The sequence below is a fragment of the Coregonus clupeaformis genome, chromosome 12, assembly GCF_020615455.1.
Source record: "Coregonus clupeaformis isolate EN_2021a chromosome 12, ASM2061545v1, whole genome shotgun sequence".
NCBI classification, from domain to species: domain Eukaryota; kingdom Metazoa; phylum Chordata; class Actinopteri; order Salmoniformes; family Salmonidae; genus Coregonus; species Coregonus clupeaformis.
The window spans coordinates 26059695-26078319 of NC_059203.1; the positions used below are offsets into that span (position 1 = coordinate 26059695).

At 42.6% G+C, this 18625-nt stretch overlaps 1 protein-coding gene across 1 annotated transcript; it reads left to right on the top strand.

The window, feature by feature from the left end:
- Positions 1-165: 165 nt before the first annotated feature.
- Positions 166-12452, top strand: LOC121578131 (ADP-ribosylation factor-like protein 8A). Its single transcript, XM_041892251.2, has 7 exons — positions 166-632; positions 9792-9872; positions 10041-10114; positions 10318-10411; positions 11529-11596; positions 11694-11764; positions 11867-12452. Exons 1-7 carry the CDS (start codon positions 510-512, stop codon positions 11920-11922), a joined length of 567 nt encoding a protein of 188 aa, XP_041748185.2. The 5' UTR covers positions 166-509; the 3' UTR covers positions 11923-12452.
- Positions 12453-18625: the final 6173 nt, after the last annotated feature.

Consider the following 18625-nt stretch of genomic DNA (forward strand, 5'->3'; position numbering starts at 1 on the left):
TAAAATTATATGAATTAAAATTAGTCTCTATTTATACACTTGTTTCTTTTGTATTGGCAGTATTTTTTATTTTATTACATTTAAGAAATGTGTTGACGAATCTGCCTTGTCACAAAATGTAATATTTTGTGTAATATGCATCTTATCAACCCGCAGAGGGCGCATTTTCGTGAGTGAATTGCAACAACTAAGCTCGACCCGTTGAACCTCTTTCACCAAAGCGCCCCTCTCAGCTCATTGTTTCGCGGATCAGTTGTGCGTGGATCTAAAACCCCACCCAATGAGGAAGGAAAGACGTGAAGCGAAGCAATACGGACCGCAAGAAAATAAGAGGCTTCAAAGCGATTGTCATTCAGTAAAGGCGTAAAATCAAAACACTGCCGTTTATATTGCGATTATTAAAGACTGAAACGGGCTACATCTTCGCATTCCTCCCTTCTGAGCGCCGTGGCGGTGAAGACAGCCAGTCAGCTGATATTTTGCTACCAGCTCCTAGTCGCTCTCTCAAGATGATAGCCCTGTTTAACAAGCTGTTGGACTGGTTCAAACAGCTATTTTGGAAGGAAGAGATGGAGTTGACACTGGTCGGTCTGCAGTATTCGGGAAAGACCACCTTCGTGAACGTGATAGCGGTAATTTCGCCGTTGACCTGCTCTGTGTCTGTCTTCATATCATATGTTCATCGATTTACGACGGGAATAGACCGTGGCACATAGTAGCGGTCCCGTGATTTGAAACGCCGCTCCTCCCTTTAATTGCTACAGTGTCGCAGTATTATTTATAATCAGGACCTTTTCGTCCTGGTCAGAAACAAATGGACTATATGTGTGTGGAGTGAATAATATCCAGATTTAATTGTGAATAGGACGGATGGTAGGCAAAATTAATTGGCCTATTTGATTTATTGAGGGATGGAGACTGGCTGGCTATTTCATCATATGATGTGCTCGCTAGTAATGATGACGACATCACAAGTGACATCTTGGTTTATGCTGTCATGAAATACGAGCATTACAACCTTGAAATGGGGCACTGTTATTTAATTGTACACCAGAGTTACACATAACCTAGATAATTATTTGCAGTGTAAAATGTTTTCAGGCTAAATCTGCTCAGGAATGTCCAAGCCAATGTCTTGGATTACGATGCTGAGACTGCTTACATGAATGTATGACAAGCAACTAGAAAAGGCCAAGACTAGGAACCAGAAAGGACCAAGGCCATTGGCTGTAGTAACATAGTGTTCACGCTGCAGGATACACTTGGCCGTACAATATTTTATCTCTGACACCACCAGTAGCCTAGATTACAGTTGGGCTGCTACATATATTAGCCTCAAATACATGCCGCCTCTTTGACTGTATTCATTGTATCACCCAGACCTCCTCATTTGTTACTACTTTGTGACAACAACATCCCTTCCACCTGCTCCATTGCAACACTGTATCAATCCTCTCACCAGACAGTCAGTGTGGGTCCTCATTTGACTTCTGTTGGCTTGATGAGGATTTGTGGGATTGTAGTGATATCCCTGCAGTGATATCATAAAGTATGGTAGTAGGTTGATGGATGTATAATGGTTTGTAAATTCTACAGGTTTAGGAATGGTATGTTGAATGAAAAGGAAATGATTACCCTATCTTTATTGTTAGAATTTGTGTTAATACTGTAGATGTGTGTGTTCACCCCGCTACCGGTGCTGATGAGTATTCCCACTGAGAACACACATAAAACCAGGCTGTGCAGAAGAAGGTCATCTGTGTATAAATTCACACCTTACAGTCAGAGCACATAAATTAAACCTGGACCTCGTCTCCTTGCATCTGCCTGCTCCAGCTGAGCCCAATCACCCAGCCACATCCCAAGCCCTGCCTCAGACCCTGCCCAGTCCCAGCTGAGCCCAATCACCCAGCCACATCCCCAGACCCTGCCTCAGACCCTGCCCTTGCTCTAGCCCCACCTGAGCCCAATCACCATCCTCCTCCCCTCCTCCAGCCCATCCCCAGCCTCAGCCATTACCTAGCCCCTGCTCCAACCACAGCCCCAGGTCCAGCCCATCCCCAGCCTCAACCATTAACCAGCCCCTGCTCCATCCACAGCCCCAGGTCCAGCCCATCCCCAGCCTCAGCCCATTACCCAGCCCCATTCTCTGCCCCTTCCCCAGCCTCAGCCCATTACCCGGCCCCATCCCCAGGCCCACTGTTTAGTTCATGGCTTTCAAATTCACTGTCTGGGGGCCATATCCGTCTGGTTTCACAGACAGACCAATACCTAAGTTACTGATCCTTATGGTGTTTCTGTTGAGCTGCCACAGATGGCAGTGATTGGGGTTGTGCTGTCTTGTTGGAGGAGTGAGAATGAGAAGGCTGTTGGCTCGGCCCTGGCTCTGGCTCCCAACGGAGTCCTAGACAGGGATTTGGGAAGACCGTGACTTAGTGACTCGTCCTTGTTTGTCAGATCCTCCCATCTGGGCGTTTTGGTGTCTCATCCATCTCATAACAGTCCCAGTGAGCGGCAGTTAAGTGTCCTTTAGCAGTCTGCTTTTATTACACAACTGAAAGCCCAGAGGCTAACTTAGCCATTCTCTGAGCAGTAGGCAGAGTTAGTGGGTGACTGCAGTAGGACCACTTAGTGGGAATGTGTATCTTTAAAGGCGTTAACTTTTTGGGATGACACGTTCAGATAGAGATGTAATGTATAGAGTAGAAATGGTGTTCGGTTCCACTTAATAGAGAGGGGACCATATCAATTCTAGACATTACATTTCTATGTCCAGGTTGTTGTGAAAGCATTGAAGCAAACTCCCACTGATGCTCAGAAATCCATGTACAGATCTGTAGACTAGGCTATAGGCTATGTGTTTAGAGTTAAATCAGATGGGGTAGATGCGGTGACATATCCCCAAGTAAAGCATGTGAGACTGGGACCCAGTGAACAGAGCTATATAAATGCAATATGTTATAGCTAGGGGCCTGAGTCTTTCCTAAGCATGTGACCTGACCAGGGAAAACTATAGGCACTTGTTCATAGACTCAGGTCACATGGTCAGGAAACTCTGGGCCCTGATTATATCATCATATCCAGACAATTACATCTGACTTAACAATGAGTTTCATGTGATGTTAATACCGTGTTGTGAGGACAATGGCCCTACTTCAGTGTTCTCCTGAGGATCAGAGGGATACACTGGGATGCTCTGAGATACTCTGGGATGCTCTGAGATACACTTAGATACTCTGGGATATTAAGGTCAGTTGTTGTTCAGTGGTTATGAAGGTGATACAAAGGCCTCATTTATTTCCTCCCAAGATAATATGGGGTCACTCCATGATCTAATCAATAGGTTGGCTGTAGGCTAATCCTATTGATCTTCTACATAGACTCCCAGGCTTGAGTTTATATATCCAGGAATGTTTGCCATTTGAAGAAATTGTAAAAAAAAAAAAAAAAAGTGATTTCTGTATCATTCAATTTGGACTGTTATGGAAGTTTACATTGAAATAAGGATTTAGGTCAAAACCACAGTTTTGATTGATTCCATGTGATCTTTTAGCACAATATTTTTGCATTAGGAAATATGCAGCTTTTGCATTAGGAAATACACAACAGATAACCTAAATCTTATCACATTGTGTCTGTTGATCCCAATTTTGATCCCAATTGATCATCAGGCTATTTATTATTTGAAATACACAAACAGGCTACACACACTTCAGATACACACAAGTGAATGGGGTAAATCCATTTAAATTCAATCACTTTTTGACAGCACCCCTTTTGATTTGAACGAAACCTGCTCAGAAAGTGACTGTGTAGCTTATACTCTGTTTTAAATCATCTGAGGTTTTTGTGTTGTCCCCACCATCAGTTGAGACACAACATGCTATTAAATACAGGGCGGATGACATGTTTTCTGGCTGATAAATGTACTAAAATGGGAATCAAATAGAAATGTCAACATTTTAAAATGGTGCCACAAAGATGGTTGGAGGTCCACACATCAGAGAATGTTGACTTAATGGGAATATCTGTTTTAAATTATACTGCCAATCCTCCATAGGAAACCTAATGAAATCATAGAAATATAAATAATAGAATAGACATGACCATTTTAAGTTGACATTCGACGGTGGGTGGACTGGCCACCATCTTTTGTGGTAGTAATTAGAAGTTAAGATGTACATTTACATTTCAATGGTGTACCAGCTAAATTGCAGTGGTCTGAGGTGATAGGTCCATTCTATTAATTATATTTCTATGACTGAAATTACACCAACCCTGTATTAACGAGCAGGTTGTGTCTCAACCGATGGTGGGCACAACACAAAATCCTCAGATGATGTGAAGCAGGGTCTAAGCTACAACATACAGTGGGGAAAAAAGTATTTAGTCAGCCACCAATTGTGCAAGTTCTCCCACTTAAAAAGATAAGAGAGGCCTGTAATTTTCATCATAGGTACACGTCAACTATGACAGACAAAATGAGAAAAAAAATTCCAGAAAATCACATTGTAGGATTTTTTATGAATTTATTTGCAAATTATGGTGGAAAATAAGTATTTGGTCAATAACAAAAGTTTCTCAATACTTTGTTATATACCCTTTGTTGGCAATGACACAGGTCAAACGTTTTCTGTAAGTCTTCACAAGGTTTTCACACACTGTTGCTGGTATTTTGGCCCATTCCTCCATGCAGATCTCCTCTAGAGCAGTGATGTTTTGGGGCTGTCGCTGGGCAACACGGACTTTCAACTCCCTCCAAAGATTTTCTATGGGGTTGAGATCTGGAGACTGGCTAGGCCACTCCAGGACCTTGAAATGCTTCTTACGAAGACCCTCCTTCGTTGCCCGGGCGGTGTGTTTGGGATCATTGTCATGCTGAAAGACCCAGCTACGTTTCATCTTCAATGCCCTTGCTGATGGAAGGAGGTTTTCACTCAAAATCTCACGATACATGGCCCCATTCATTCTTTCCTTTACATGGATCAGTCGTCCTGGTCCCTTTGCAGAAAAACAGCCCCAAAGCATGATGTTTCCACCCCCATGCTTCACAGTAGGTATGGTGTTCTTTGGATGCAACAGCATTCTTTGTCCTCCAAACACGACGAGTTGAGTTTTTACCAAAAAGTTATATTTTGGCTTCATCTGACCATATGACATTCTCCCAATCCTCTTCTGGATCATCCAAATGCACTCTAGCAAACTTCAGACGGGCCTGGACATGTACTGGCTTAAGCAGGGGGACACGTCTGGCACTGCAGGATTTGTGTCCCTGGCGGCGTAGTGTGTTACTGATGGTAGGCTTTGTTACTTTGGTCCCAGCTCTCTGCAGGTCAATCACTAGGTCCCCCCGTGTGGTTCTGGGATTTTTGCTCACCGTTCTTGTGATCATTTTGACCCCACGGGGTGAGATCTTGCATGGAGCCCCAGATCGAGGGAGATTATCAGTGGTCTTGTATGTCTTCCATTTCCTAATAATTGCTCCCACAATTGATTTCTTCAAACCAAGCTGCTTACCTATTGCAGATTCAGTCTTCCCAGCCTGGTGCAGGTCTACAATTTTGTTTCTGGTGTCCTTTGACAGCTCTTTGGTCTTGGCCATAGTGGAGTTTGGAGTGTGACTGTTTGAGGTTGTGGACATGTGTCTTTTATACTGATAACAAGTTCAAACAGGTGCCATTAATACAGGTAACGAGTGGAGGACAGAGGAGCCTCTTAAACAAGAAGTTACAGGTCTGTGAGAGCCAGAAATCTTGCTTGTTTGTAGGTGACCAAATACTTATTTTCCACCATAATTTGCAAATAAATTCATAAAAAATCCTACAATGTGATTTTCTGGATTTTTTTCTTCTCAATTTGTCTGTCATAGTTGACGTGTACCTATGATGAAAATTACAGGCCTCTCATCTTTTTAAGTGGGAGAACTTGCACAATTGGTGGCTGACTAAATACCTTTTTCCCACTGTATGCAAATTGATGTTAAAGGTAAAATGTCATTTTTATTTTAAAAAATATTTTAAAATTAAGACATTATAAAATAGTTTCACAACCCTGTTTGTAAGCTTTTAAATTATATCAAACTCAACAATGTATATTTTCCAGTAATGAAGACATGGATGTCTCATGGTATGGTGGGGTATTGCCAAATGGGTCAACTTTGAGCCATTCCCTTGAATGTTTTGGCATTCAGGTCCCAAAAGTAACTTTCTGACCACTTCTTACATGAGGAAACATTTATGGAAAATTTTGTTTAAATCAAATGGGATGCTTTCAAAAAGTGATTGAATTCAAATGGATTTACCTTATGAACCCCATACCTGCCTCTAAAAATCTGAGAGACTTGTTCTCTTGGCTTTACAGTTCTTTGGTATTAAAGTGTCGGTGTGTCTGGCTGAAAGATAGTTCCTGGTTGCATTGCTCCGCCAGTGCATTAGTCTTGTCTGAAACACCTCTAAATCAAATCAAATCACATTTTATTGGTCACATACACATATTTAGCAGATGTTATTGTGGGTGTAGCAAAATGCTTGTGTTCCAGGCTCCAACAGTGCAGTAGTATCTAACAATACACAACAATACACACAAATATAAAAGTAATATAATGGAATTAAGAAATATATAAATATTAGGACGATCAGGGCAACATGTGATCAGGGCAACACATCGGCCCAGGAGGAAGGAAATTGCACTAGGCTCAAGGCCTATATTGAGAAAGTGTAATATTGATGTCAAGTAGAGATATGGCCTTGTGCTGTATAGGCTAGCAGTGTCTTACTTGTGCTTAGTATACTGCTTTAACCTTGCCTCGAGAACTGACTTAGAAAACGAAGTACATCAGGTGATGGTGTGGAATAACCTGTTTTCTAATTATGGCCCAAGGACAACAGCAGCGGAGGCGTTTTTTGAGTTAATTTAATAGGAAGCAGAGGAAATGGCTGCACGTGATGCTCTCAACTTGAAAAGGTTGTTCATCACAGACAGTACAGTAGCAGCATTCTGACAGTACAAGATGAAGGCTTTCTTCTTGAGTTAACCTACAAGTGCCTCAAATGGAGTCTTTGATAATGCAATTCATACTTTCACTATCAGATATTACAGGAAGGTTTATATTTGTAAACTGATTTAGAATGGGAGATTAAAAGGACATTAACACTGCATATATTTGAACATTTCCATATTTTCCTCATCAGATAAACTAAATACAATGTTTTCCTAAACGTTTACGGTCTAGTAGTGCTGTCTAGACTGACCTCTAGTGTCAGTGCTCTGCAGATTAATGACTAGTCAGAAATGTCAGCTCCAGGGAGAAGTTCCCCTAGGTACAGATCTTCAGTACAGATCTAGGTTCAGCTTCCTCTCCCCTCCCCCAATCCTAACCTTTAACCATTAGTGGGGATTGGGGAAAATGCTAAACTGACCCAAGATCAGTATCTAGGGGCAACTTCACCCTGCACCAAAATGTCAACCTTTTTAAAGCCTCAACAACACTGTGATCCAGACAGACACAGTGACACCTAGCATGAGACATCAACCAGGAATTTGACACAGTGTTTCAGCGTGGAACCTGTAAGCTATTTCAGTTAGTTTTTGTCAGCTTACTCTCATAACGATCGTCTGAAACAACTCAATGTCTCCATTCTGTTTAAAGCAAAACCTCTTGAATATTGGGCAATTTACAATCGCTTGATAATAAAGTGGACGAACTACAGGCACGAATATCCTACCAACAGAACATTAAAAACTGTAATATCTTATGTTTCACCGAGTCGTGGCTGAACAAAGACATGAATAACATACAGTTGGTGGGTTATACACTGTATCGGCAGGATAGAACGGCAGCCTCTGGTAAGACAAGGGGTGGCGGTCTATGTATATTTGTAAACAACAGCTGGTGCACGATATCTAAAGAAGTCTCAAGGTTTTGCTCGCCTGAGGTAGAGTATCTCATGATAAGCTGTAGACCACACTATCTACCAAGAGAGTTTTCATCTATATTCTTCGTAGCTGTCTATTTACCACCACAAACCGATGCTGGCACTAAGGCCGCACTCAATGAACTGTATACAGCCACAAGCAAACAGGAAAACGCTCATCCAGAGGCGGCACTCCTAGTTGCCGGGGACTTTAATGCAGGGAAACTGAAATCTGTTTTACCTCATTTTTACCAGCATGTTAAATGTGCAACCAGAGGGAAAACAACTCTAGACCACCTTTACTCCACACACAGAGATGCGTACAAAGCTCTCCCTCGCCCTCCATTTGGCAAATCTGACCATAATTCTATCCTCCTGATTCCTGCTTACAAGCAAAAACTAAAGCAGGAAGCACCAGTGACTCGGTCAATAAAAAAGTGGTCAGATGAAGCAGATGCTAAGCTACAGGACTGGTTTGCTAGCACAGACTGGAATATGTTCCGGGATTCTTCCGATGGCATTGAGGAGTACACCACATCAGTCACTGGCTTCATCAATAAGTGCATCGATGACGCCATCCCAACAGTGACTGTATGTACATACCCCAACCAGAAGCCATGGATTACAGGCAACATCCGCACTGAGCTAAAGGGTAGAGCTTCTAACCTGGACGCTTATAAGAAATCCATCTATGCCCTTCGACAAACCATCAAACAGGCAAAGCGTCAATACAGGACTAAGATCGAATCGTACTACACCGGCTCCGACGCTGGTCGGATGTGGCAGGGCTTGCAAACTATTACAGACTACGAAGGGAAGCACAGCCGCGAGCTGCCCAGTGACACAAGCCTACCAGACGAGCTAAATTACTTCTATGCTCGCATCGAGGCAAGTAACACTGAAACATGCATTAGAGCATCAGCTGTTCCGGACGACTGTGTGATCACGCTCTCCGTAGCCGATGTGAGTAAGACCTTTAAACAGGTCAACATTTACAAGGCTGCAGGGCCAGACGGATTACCAGGACGTGTACTCCGAGCATGCGCTGACCAACTGGCAAGTGTCTTCACTGACATTTTCAACCTCTCCCTCTCTGAGTCTGTAATACCAACATGTTTCAAGCAGAACACCATTGTCCCTGTGCCCAAGAACGCTAAGGTAACCTGCCTAAATGACTACCGACCCGTAGCACTCACATCTGTAGCCATGGTATCAGAGGAAGGCCCTAAAAATTGTCAAAGACTCCAGCCACCCTAGTCATAGACTATTGTCTCTGCTACTGCATGGCAAGCGGTACCGGAGTGCCAAGTCTAGGTCCAAAAGGCTTCTTAACAGCTTCTACCCCCAAGCCATAAGACTCCTGAACAGCTAATCAAATGGCTACCCAGACTATTTGCATTGCACTCGTTGTTGGGATCAGGTGACCTGTTGTCATGTGTTCTCCCGAGTGGCGCAGTGGTCTAATGCACTGCATCGCAGTGCTAGCTCTGCCACTAGAGATCCTCGTTCGAATCCAGGCTCTGTCGTAGCTGGCCGTGACCGGGAGACCCATGGGGCGGCACACAATTGGCCCAGCGTCGTCCAGGGTAGGGGAGGGAATGGCCGGCAGGGATGTAGCTCAGTTGGTAGAGCATGGCGTTTGCAACGCCAGGGTTGTGGGTTCGTTTCCCACGGGGGGCCAGTATGAAAAAAAATAAAATGATGTATGCACTCACTAACTGTAAGTCGCTCTGGATAAGAGCGTCTGCTAAATGACTAAAATGTAAATGTAAAATGTAAATGTGTCAGAATTCCACATAATTGGTGACTCATTATTATGATTAATGTGTTTGTTACTCTGCTGAACAGTATATCTCTCTCTTCCCCCCCTTCCTCCAGTCAGGGCAGTTCAGTGAGGACATGATTCCTACAGTGGGCTTCAACATGAGGAAGATCACCAAGGGCAATGTCACCATTAAGGTCAGAGCATCAGACTTGATGATGAGTGCACACTCAATGTTTTGATAATGAGCTGCACTTATCCTTGGTACTCATGCTGATAGTATTGCTGATCGTGTGTGTCTGTCTGTTTGTACGCCTACCTTTTGAGACTGAAGTGGTGTGTGTGTGTGTTCTGTCGTTCTCCAGCTGTGGGATATTGGGGGTCAGCCTCGATTCCGGAGCATGTGGGAGAGATACTGCCGAGGTGTCAGTGCCATTGTGTAAGTACATGCACACACTTGGGCTGGGAATTGCCAGGGACCACACAACACGATATTATCACGATACTTAGGTGCCGATACGATATGTATTGCAATTCTCACGATTCTATATGTATTGCGATCCGATACTGTAATTCTGTTGCGATTCGATGTTCTAAACATATTGCTCACCATGTGTCTCTCTTTTCTCTCCTCTCTCTCAGTTACATGGTAGATGCTGCAGACCCAGAGAAGATTGAGGCCTCGAAGAACGAACTACACAACCTCCTAGACAAACCCCAGCTACAGGGGATCCCAGTGAGTACAATTATGTTGCTATCGGTGTGTTGTGAGTGTTGATGTTACGGAAGAGGTCGATATGAGTGGAGGTATTGGACATCAGAGGCTCACCCTGAGCTGAGCTGTAGACTCATGGTGGTGTGTGGCATCTGTCACATCCCTACAACCCCCTCCCCAACACACACACACACACACACACACAAAAACGATCTCTCTCCTCTCTCTGTAGCCCAGACATGAATAATGAATGTGTGTCTGAGTGATGTGGGTCTGATTTATCGAACCAAAGGGAGGGACAGATGGAGGGGAGAGGGAGGAAAAGACAGACAGAAAGAGAAGGGAGGGAAAGTTTGATGGTAAGAGAGACATAAGTAGAGGGGGAGTAAGGAGGTAGAGAAAGAAAGGTTTAAGAGAGACAGGGGAGAGAGGAATGGAGAGAGAGAGAACCAGTGGGCGGTGCTTGAGCATTGCAGATGCTTCATGTTTTACTAGCATCTCCAAGGCTAGTGCCGTAGAATTGCTGGAAAGATGGATGGAGGGAGGGGAGGGAGGGAGGGAGGGGAGTGTGTGTGTGTGTCTGTCTGGGTCCAGACGTGTAGTGACTGGGGGGAAGACCATTAGCAGGCCTGTGCAGTGCAGTGAGATCCATACAGGATGATCCTCAGAGTAATGTTAGGGGAGAGGAGAGGTATCCTCCTTACGACTCTAAACACATATCACTGCTCTCATTGAGATGATGATAGGAGACTAACACACAGGGAATGGATGGCAGGAGTAGCATTAACATACTGTCACCCTAACTACAGATGCTACTGCTGACCAGTGTGAAGATATGTTTATTTAAGGCAGTGTGGAGTGTGGCTGTCAACCATTTTAAATGAGAGAGGGAAGATGAGTAACGCAGTTTGTCTGACACTAGCTAGCTACTCCCCCACTCACAGCAATTCTCATGAACTGCCTTTGTTTCTCCACTCTAACAGATATTGGCCTTCAACAGTAATGATCACCTCTAGTTAGTGTGTTATAAAGCCTGTGGAATGTAAAGTTGAAATGGAATGGGTTTGCAGGAGAAAAGCCTACAGGCAGGTACATTGGCAAAGACAACACTCATGTGGTTTCCCTTGGACTCTCTCAGGTACTGGTTTTAGGGAACAAAAGAGATGTTCCAGGTGCCTTGGATGAGAAGGAGCTGATTGAGAGGATGTGAGTACGGGCGCTCTGATGTTTCCTTTTGTAAATGAAGCTGACCGTGTGTGTGGAGTTTTCATCTCTATAACACTGCCCTCTATGCCTCACTTAGGAACCTGTCAGCCATCCAGGACAGAGAGATCTGCTGTTACTCTATCTCCTGTAAGGAAAAAGACAATATTGGTGAGAAAACAAATGGTCAATTCAAAACTACCTAATTACCTGAGAATTACTTTTTGTTTCTTTGGAGTATCTGAAACAAATTGACTTTCTATCCTCTGGCAGACATCGCACTACAGTGGCTGATCCAGCATTCCAGAACCAGGAAGACAACAACATGAGGGCTCAACTCCCTGGACGACCCCGTCTCCCCTTCCTCCCCCTCCAGGACCTCTACCCTAAGACCAACCCTACCCCTCCTTCTCTCTTCCTCTTCTCCTCCCTTCTCTTATCACCCTGGTTCCATTTCCAGCCCCTTCCTTTATCTCCTACACCTTTGGGTGTTAACAGATCTGAGAGGGTTGGATAGGTGTGAGCAATATGTCAGAATATGGACCCATCATCACAATGCTTATACAAATCAAATCAAATGTATACATATCTAATATTTTCAGATCTGTGAACATGGAATAGATAGAGACTAGGAGAAGGGGCTGTCCTCTCATTCTCAGCTCTCCTTTCTTCTTACCCATCTGTGATCCCTATATTTTACTCTTTAAAAACAGCCCTTCCTCCTCTCTACCTGATTCCGTTCTTGTAAAGAGTGTGTGAAAAACTATGATTTGCACTGTTTAAATTGTTTTGTATTCTACCTATATGCATTTTTTACACCATGTACTTCAGACTGGATAAAGTGGACTCTTGACAGTCACCCATCGAGCAACTCTTGTTTTCATTGACTGTTATAGATTTGTTTCTTTTTTAAATATATATGTACTATATTTGTACAGTGTGGGTCTGATTTTGATGAGGTTTTGGACAAGGAGGTAATCTATTTTCTCTTGCTTAAATGAATAATGTGTTGTTCAAAGTGCAAACTACTCACACACACTCACTCACTCTTGTCTACTAACCTGCAGCTTCACAGCTGTTCCCATAGCAACGTGGTTGCCATTTTGTCTCTTCACCTGATCAGGTGACAAGCTCTGACCAATGATTTGATATTTTATTGAACACAGTCATTTCTCATTTCTCTTGCATGTTACCTAACTGAAAGGAAATGCATTCCGCTTCAATATGAAAGACATATATAGAGGTCAGCTCACAAGTTTGCAAGACATCACAGAGAATTGTTCCATACTGATGCAACAGAAATCAATAATGTTTTATACAGGTTTGATATCCTTAACAATAAGTAAAACAATTTGATGGTCATCTTATCCAAACAAACATATTATTCACCTTAATGCTGCTCTATTTGAACATATTTTCTCATATCAGAGTCAGTCTGTTTTTCGTTTGGAATTGAAACAATGTTATATACGATTGATATCGTGTTATTTGGGGTAGATTTGGACGCTGATTTGAGCTGTACATATTCTTATCAATATCAGTTTAAACTATAATTACAACCTTTTACTTGAACCTTCCTTTAGAAGGCCTACATGACCATGTCAAACAGTCATGTTTGCTTATGGCAACTGATGGAATTGGAGAGGATTGATGGAGGGGTCAAGGAAAGTGTAACCATTGCAACCTTCAAAGAGTTTCTCAGATACTTTAGCTAGCTATTCCTAATGTTATTTAATGATATTTGAAGATGACAACTGCAACTAATTGGCTATTTCTATGTCACCTGACATTAGCATGCATTGACATTCACAAGCCATCTCATATAACAATGTTTAATATTCATAAGGCCATATTTATTAACTATGTTAGTGTTAGGTTTTCTTTGTTTTTATGTTTGAACTTTGAACATAACCACGAAAAAGATGCAGTACTAAAATCATGTTCTAAACATATCTCATGGAGCACAGAGATTATGTAAAGCACACAATAACCAACTTGTTTGTTTTGTTTTCAGCAGGTTTTGTCTGATAATTCACTCCCTAAATATGAATCAAGCCATTGACTCCTCTACAATTCCTCCCTGTTGGATTTTGAGTTTTCAGCTTCGCCTTTAGTGTAGTGTCATGCAGCTGTAGGGTGCCTCCCAGTAGTCTACAGTGGCTTCCTCTTCTTTTTATCCTTTCCTCCTTTCCTTCATCCGCACAGACATGACAGAACTACATATTGCTTACACACATGCTGTCTTTTCAGATCAGTGCAGATGAGGGAGAGGAGATGAGTAGAGGAAGCCCCTTCAGAATATTGAGATGCAACCTCCTAGTTCCATCATTCATTTCAACACCACTCCATTGACGTATTGCTATTTGTTATTTTAAGTTGAATGTTTGTACCTGACAGAATGTACAATGAGTGAATTGGCTTGATGCCCGCAAAGTAAAAATGGTCTTGTCTCTAAAATGAAGTGAAAGGTGTACTTTGTTCTACAATGCACCTGCCATACTACCCTGCTGCTACAGTAACAGACAGTGATGTGTTTCAGTGTTATTGGTTGACAGTGAAGGACCAGCTTCGTCTTATTCCTCTGCCTGAAAACAGGAGTCTTTTGCCTAATGCTGAACAGGCCTGGGCCCAGTTTCACAAAAGCGATGGAATTTAGGCTTACGAGTGTTTTAACTTTGCATCTTTCCTACAACGGCTAAACACCGCGCTGAGAGAATGATTGATAAGTGCGTGGTTGGAGCATGTGTCAATACAGATAGGATTAAAAGAAAGGGAGCACTGTTTTTGGATCAGCTTTCTCCATTCAAATCTTACCTTGACATTAGAATTATTTCACAATACTGACGACGAATCAGCTCCAAGAAAGATATTACCACCTACGGCTTATGCTAATGCTTAGGCTACCCAATAAAAATGCATTATGCACGTAAGGTTACACATCATGAGATACACTGAACAAAAATAAAATGCAACATGTAGAGTGTTCGTCACATATTTCATGAGCTGAAATAAAATATCCCAGAAATGTTCCATACGCACAAAACCCTTATTTCTCTCAGGATCTCTGTTAGTGAGCATTTCTCCTTTGCCAAGATAATCCATCCACCTGACAGGTGTGGCATATCAAGAAGCTGATTAAACAGCATGATCATTGCACAGGTGCACCTTATACTGGGGACAGTAAAAGGACACTAAAATGTGCAGTTTTGTCACACAACACAATGCCACAGATGTCTCAAGTTTTGAGGGAGCGTGCAATTGGCATGCTGATTGCAGGAATGTCCACCAGAGCTGTTGCCAGAACATGTATTCTTAATTTCTCTACCATAAGCCACCTCCAACGTTGTTTTAGAGAATTTGGCACTACGTCCAACCGGCCTCACAACAGCAGACCACGTGTAACCACGGCAGTCCAGGACCTCCACATCCGGCTTCTTCACCTGCGGGATCGTCTGAGACCAGCCACTCGGACAGCTGATGAAACTGTGGGTTTGCACAACTGAAGAATACCTGCACAAACTGTCAGAAACCGTCTCAGGGAAGCTCATCTGCGTGGTCGTTGTCCTCAGCAGGGTCTTGACCTGACTGCAGTTCGGCATCATAACCGACTTCAGTGGGCAAATGCTCACCTTTGATGGCCGCTGGCACGCTGGAGAAGTGTGCTCTTCACGGATTAATCTCGGTTTCAACTGTACAGAGCAGATGGCATTGTGTGGGCGAGCGGTTTGCTGATGTCAATGTTGTGAACAGAGTGCCCCATGGTGGGGTTATGGTATGGGCAGGCATAAGCTACTACGGACAACAAACACAATTGCATTTTATCGATGGCAATTTGAATGCACAGAGATACTGTGACGAGATCCTGAGGCCCATTGTTGTGCCATTCATCCGCCGCCATCACCTCATATTTCAGCATGATAATGCACAGCCCCATGTTGCAAGGATCTGTATACAATTCCTGGAAGCTGAAAATGTCCCAGTTCTTCCATGGCCTGCATACTCACTAGACATGTCACCCATTGAGCAATTTTGGGATGCTCTGGATCGACGTGTACGACAGCGTGTTCCAGTTCCCGCCAATATCCAGTAACTTCGCACAGCCATTGAAGAGGAGTGGGACAACATTCCACAGGCCACAATCAACAGCCTGATCAACTCTATGCGAAGGAGATGTGTCGCGCTTCATGAGGCAAATGGTGGTCACACCAGGTACTGACTGGTTTTCTGATCCACGCCCCTACCTTTTTTTAAAGGTATCTGTGACCAACAGATGCATATCTGTATTCCCAGTAATGTGAAATTCATAGATTAGGGCCTAATGAATTTATTTCAATGTTATACGTCACTTGTTTGTATCAATTGAAAAGCCATTGGCAACTTTGTATTTGTAGTTAACTTTGTTCTGAAGTTATCGGCAGTCACAGAGAGACGGATCAACCATATGATTCTATGTTTAGCATAGATCTTCTGTGTATAAAGTGACGCGGGAGGACAAAAAAGCATCTAACGAGGCACTTAGCTGTTCTACGAGTGGTCTGAGGCAGGCGTTAGATTATGAGCGTTTCAACAACCAACTACAACGTTAATAATGATTGGTTTTGGGAAACATGTCTGAGATTTAACGATGCTCCCATGAATGTTCTAAAGATGAACTTAGCCTTAAGATGCTTTTGGGAAACTGGGCCCTGGTTGTGTTGGGTTGATGATATGAGTCAGGTTTGGGGTCAATTCCATTTCAATTCAGGAAGTTAACCAAATTCCAATTCCAAATTGTACTAATTGAAAAGCATTGAGGAGAATTGGAATATGAATTTCAGTGTACTTCCTAAACTTTCTGGAATTAAAATGGAATTGACCCCAACCCTGTCTCATATCATTCCTGTCTGCTGGAATTAACTCTGTCTTTATTTAGTCTATTCTGTATTTTCTAAAATTAATTTCAGGTTAATGTTTATAATACACCTGACAATGCTTTTTGGGAGAATATGCATATTCCTCATGAATTGGAATCAGTACTAAGAAACATAACTCTATGTATTAAGTGTTTGTAATACTTTAAGATGGGATGTTGTACATAGCCGCTTTAAACCAAAACAACTCTCCTGAATATCAGGCCTGAAGAATACGATCATTCTTTTAATGCAAAAATACAAACACTTTTCTTACAGCAGCTGTCTGGGACCACAATAATCTGTTATGATAGCTGTTATGTCATCATTGTGACATTGTTACAAAGGCATTATGATAAAATGTATGTCATTTTTAGTAGGTGAGATGATGGGTTGTCTCTGTGTCTGTCTTCTGTGAGTGAACTTGTGATTTTTGATGAGTGGATGGTGTATCTTTCTCAGTTGCTAGTACATCTGAAATACTGCTGCCGTTGAGAAGCACAAAACTGTTTGTTTCCCCTCTCTCTTTCTTAATACATAATATACATGTATTAATACACAATATAAATGAAACCAAACAGACCAATTCACAAATAAAAGACCAATAAGGCTACATTAACACATTGAATATATAATCTCATATTGTTACATATTAAAATATTCCCATCATGGTTCATGAATCTCTCTGCAGCACCAGTAAACTACAGTAAACCTTGTGAACCACGGTAAACCAATCTTTACTCCATGCTCCCAGCATAAGAAGGAGAGAGTGATTCATCTAACTCTGGAACCCGACCTCCAACCTGCTGTTTGTGGAACCACGGTCCTAAGGACAAAATACATGGTTAGCCAGTCGAACTAAAGGCCAGTGTGAATCTACAAAAAAACATCTACAGTGCATTCAGAAAGTATTCAGGCCCCTTCCCTTTTCCACATTTTGTTACATTACAGCCTTATTCTAAAATTGATTAAATAACATTTTTTCCTCATCAATCTACACACAATACCCCATAATGACAAAGCAAAAACAGGTTTTTAGACATTTTAAAAAATTGATTTAAAATAAAAAACTGAAATACCTTATTTACAGAAGTATTCAGACCCTTTGCTATGAGACTCGAAATTGAGCATTGTGCATCCTGTTTCCATTGATCATCCTTGAGATGTTTCTACAACTTAGTAAATGGCATTAGAGCTTGGAGCTTGGCGTCGGGTAAGTTTGGCTTTATACATAGCTTGGGCTTTGTCGAGTAAGGCTTAAACTATGTATTTAGATTGTAGTTAGGTATTGTAGGTAGGTATCGTGGGTTGTTGTAGGTAGTTATTGTATGTAATTATTGTAGGTTAGTATTGTATTTGGCGGTGCCGGGTGTAGCACGAAGCTAGCTAGCAAGCTAACTCACCACCTGGACTAGCTGGCGAGTAGCTATTAGCAACGGTATAGTTGTTTCACGCCTGAGAGTGCCTGTAATTACGCCAGCTGGCTGCCTACAATAATTACATACAATAATTGCCTACCATTCAGCTGTTTTCTAACCTCATTGTCTGAACCGTTAACGTTAGGCAGCAAGTGGCTACTGTGCTTGAAAATTAGCAAGCTTGTTGCAACCTGGATAGCTACTTGTACACAATAGCTGGAACGACTGAGCGAACAGACGCGAACTGGCTGAGTCAATTCAGTGGCTAGCTTTGCACTTGGCTAGCTAACAGTAGCTGCTAGGGGTAAGTCATAACCTACACTTGTGTTTTGTTTTTTACATATTGATAGCCCGAGTCGCTCAAGGAATTCGGGACATGGGTGACTAGTTAACGTTAGTTTGGCTCTCTCTGTGTGTTCGTGCCGTGAAAGGAGGGGTTCTTCTTTGTCTGAAAGCAATGGCTAGCTAGTTTGCTAACTATTCTAGCTAACTAACCGGCTGAATAAGTTGACGACGGACTCGCTCAAGCTGTCGGGACTAACCCACAACGTTAGACACGGACACGAACGATCTGCTTGTGTGTTGATACACTGGTGGTTGTTGTGGCTGAGTATTGGCGCTAAACCCTGCTGTTGGAGACTGGCATGCTAGCTGGCTGTGGCGTCTTATGACGAGGTGCCCGGACGTTTTTCACGGAATAATACTGCACCTAGTTAGCTAGCTGA

Coding starts and splice junctions, on each gene's coding strand:
- LOC121578131 (XM_041892251.2), top strand. CDS start 510: ATGATAGCCCTGTTTAACAAGCTGTTGGACTGGTTCAAACAGCTATTT. Junction 9,873..10,040: donor AGGGCAATGTCACCATTAAG/GTCAGAGCATCA, acceptor GTCGTTCTCCAG/CTGTGGGATATTGGGGGTCA. Junction 10,412..11,528: donor CCCAGCTACAGGGGATCCCA/GTGAGTACAATT, acceptor GGACTCTCTCAG/GTACTGGTTTTAGGGAACAA.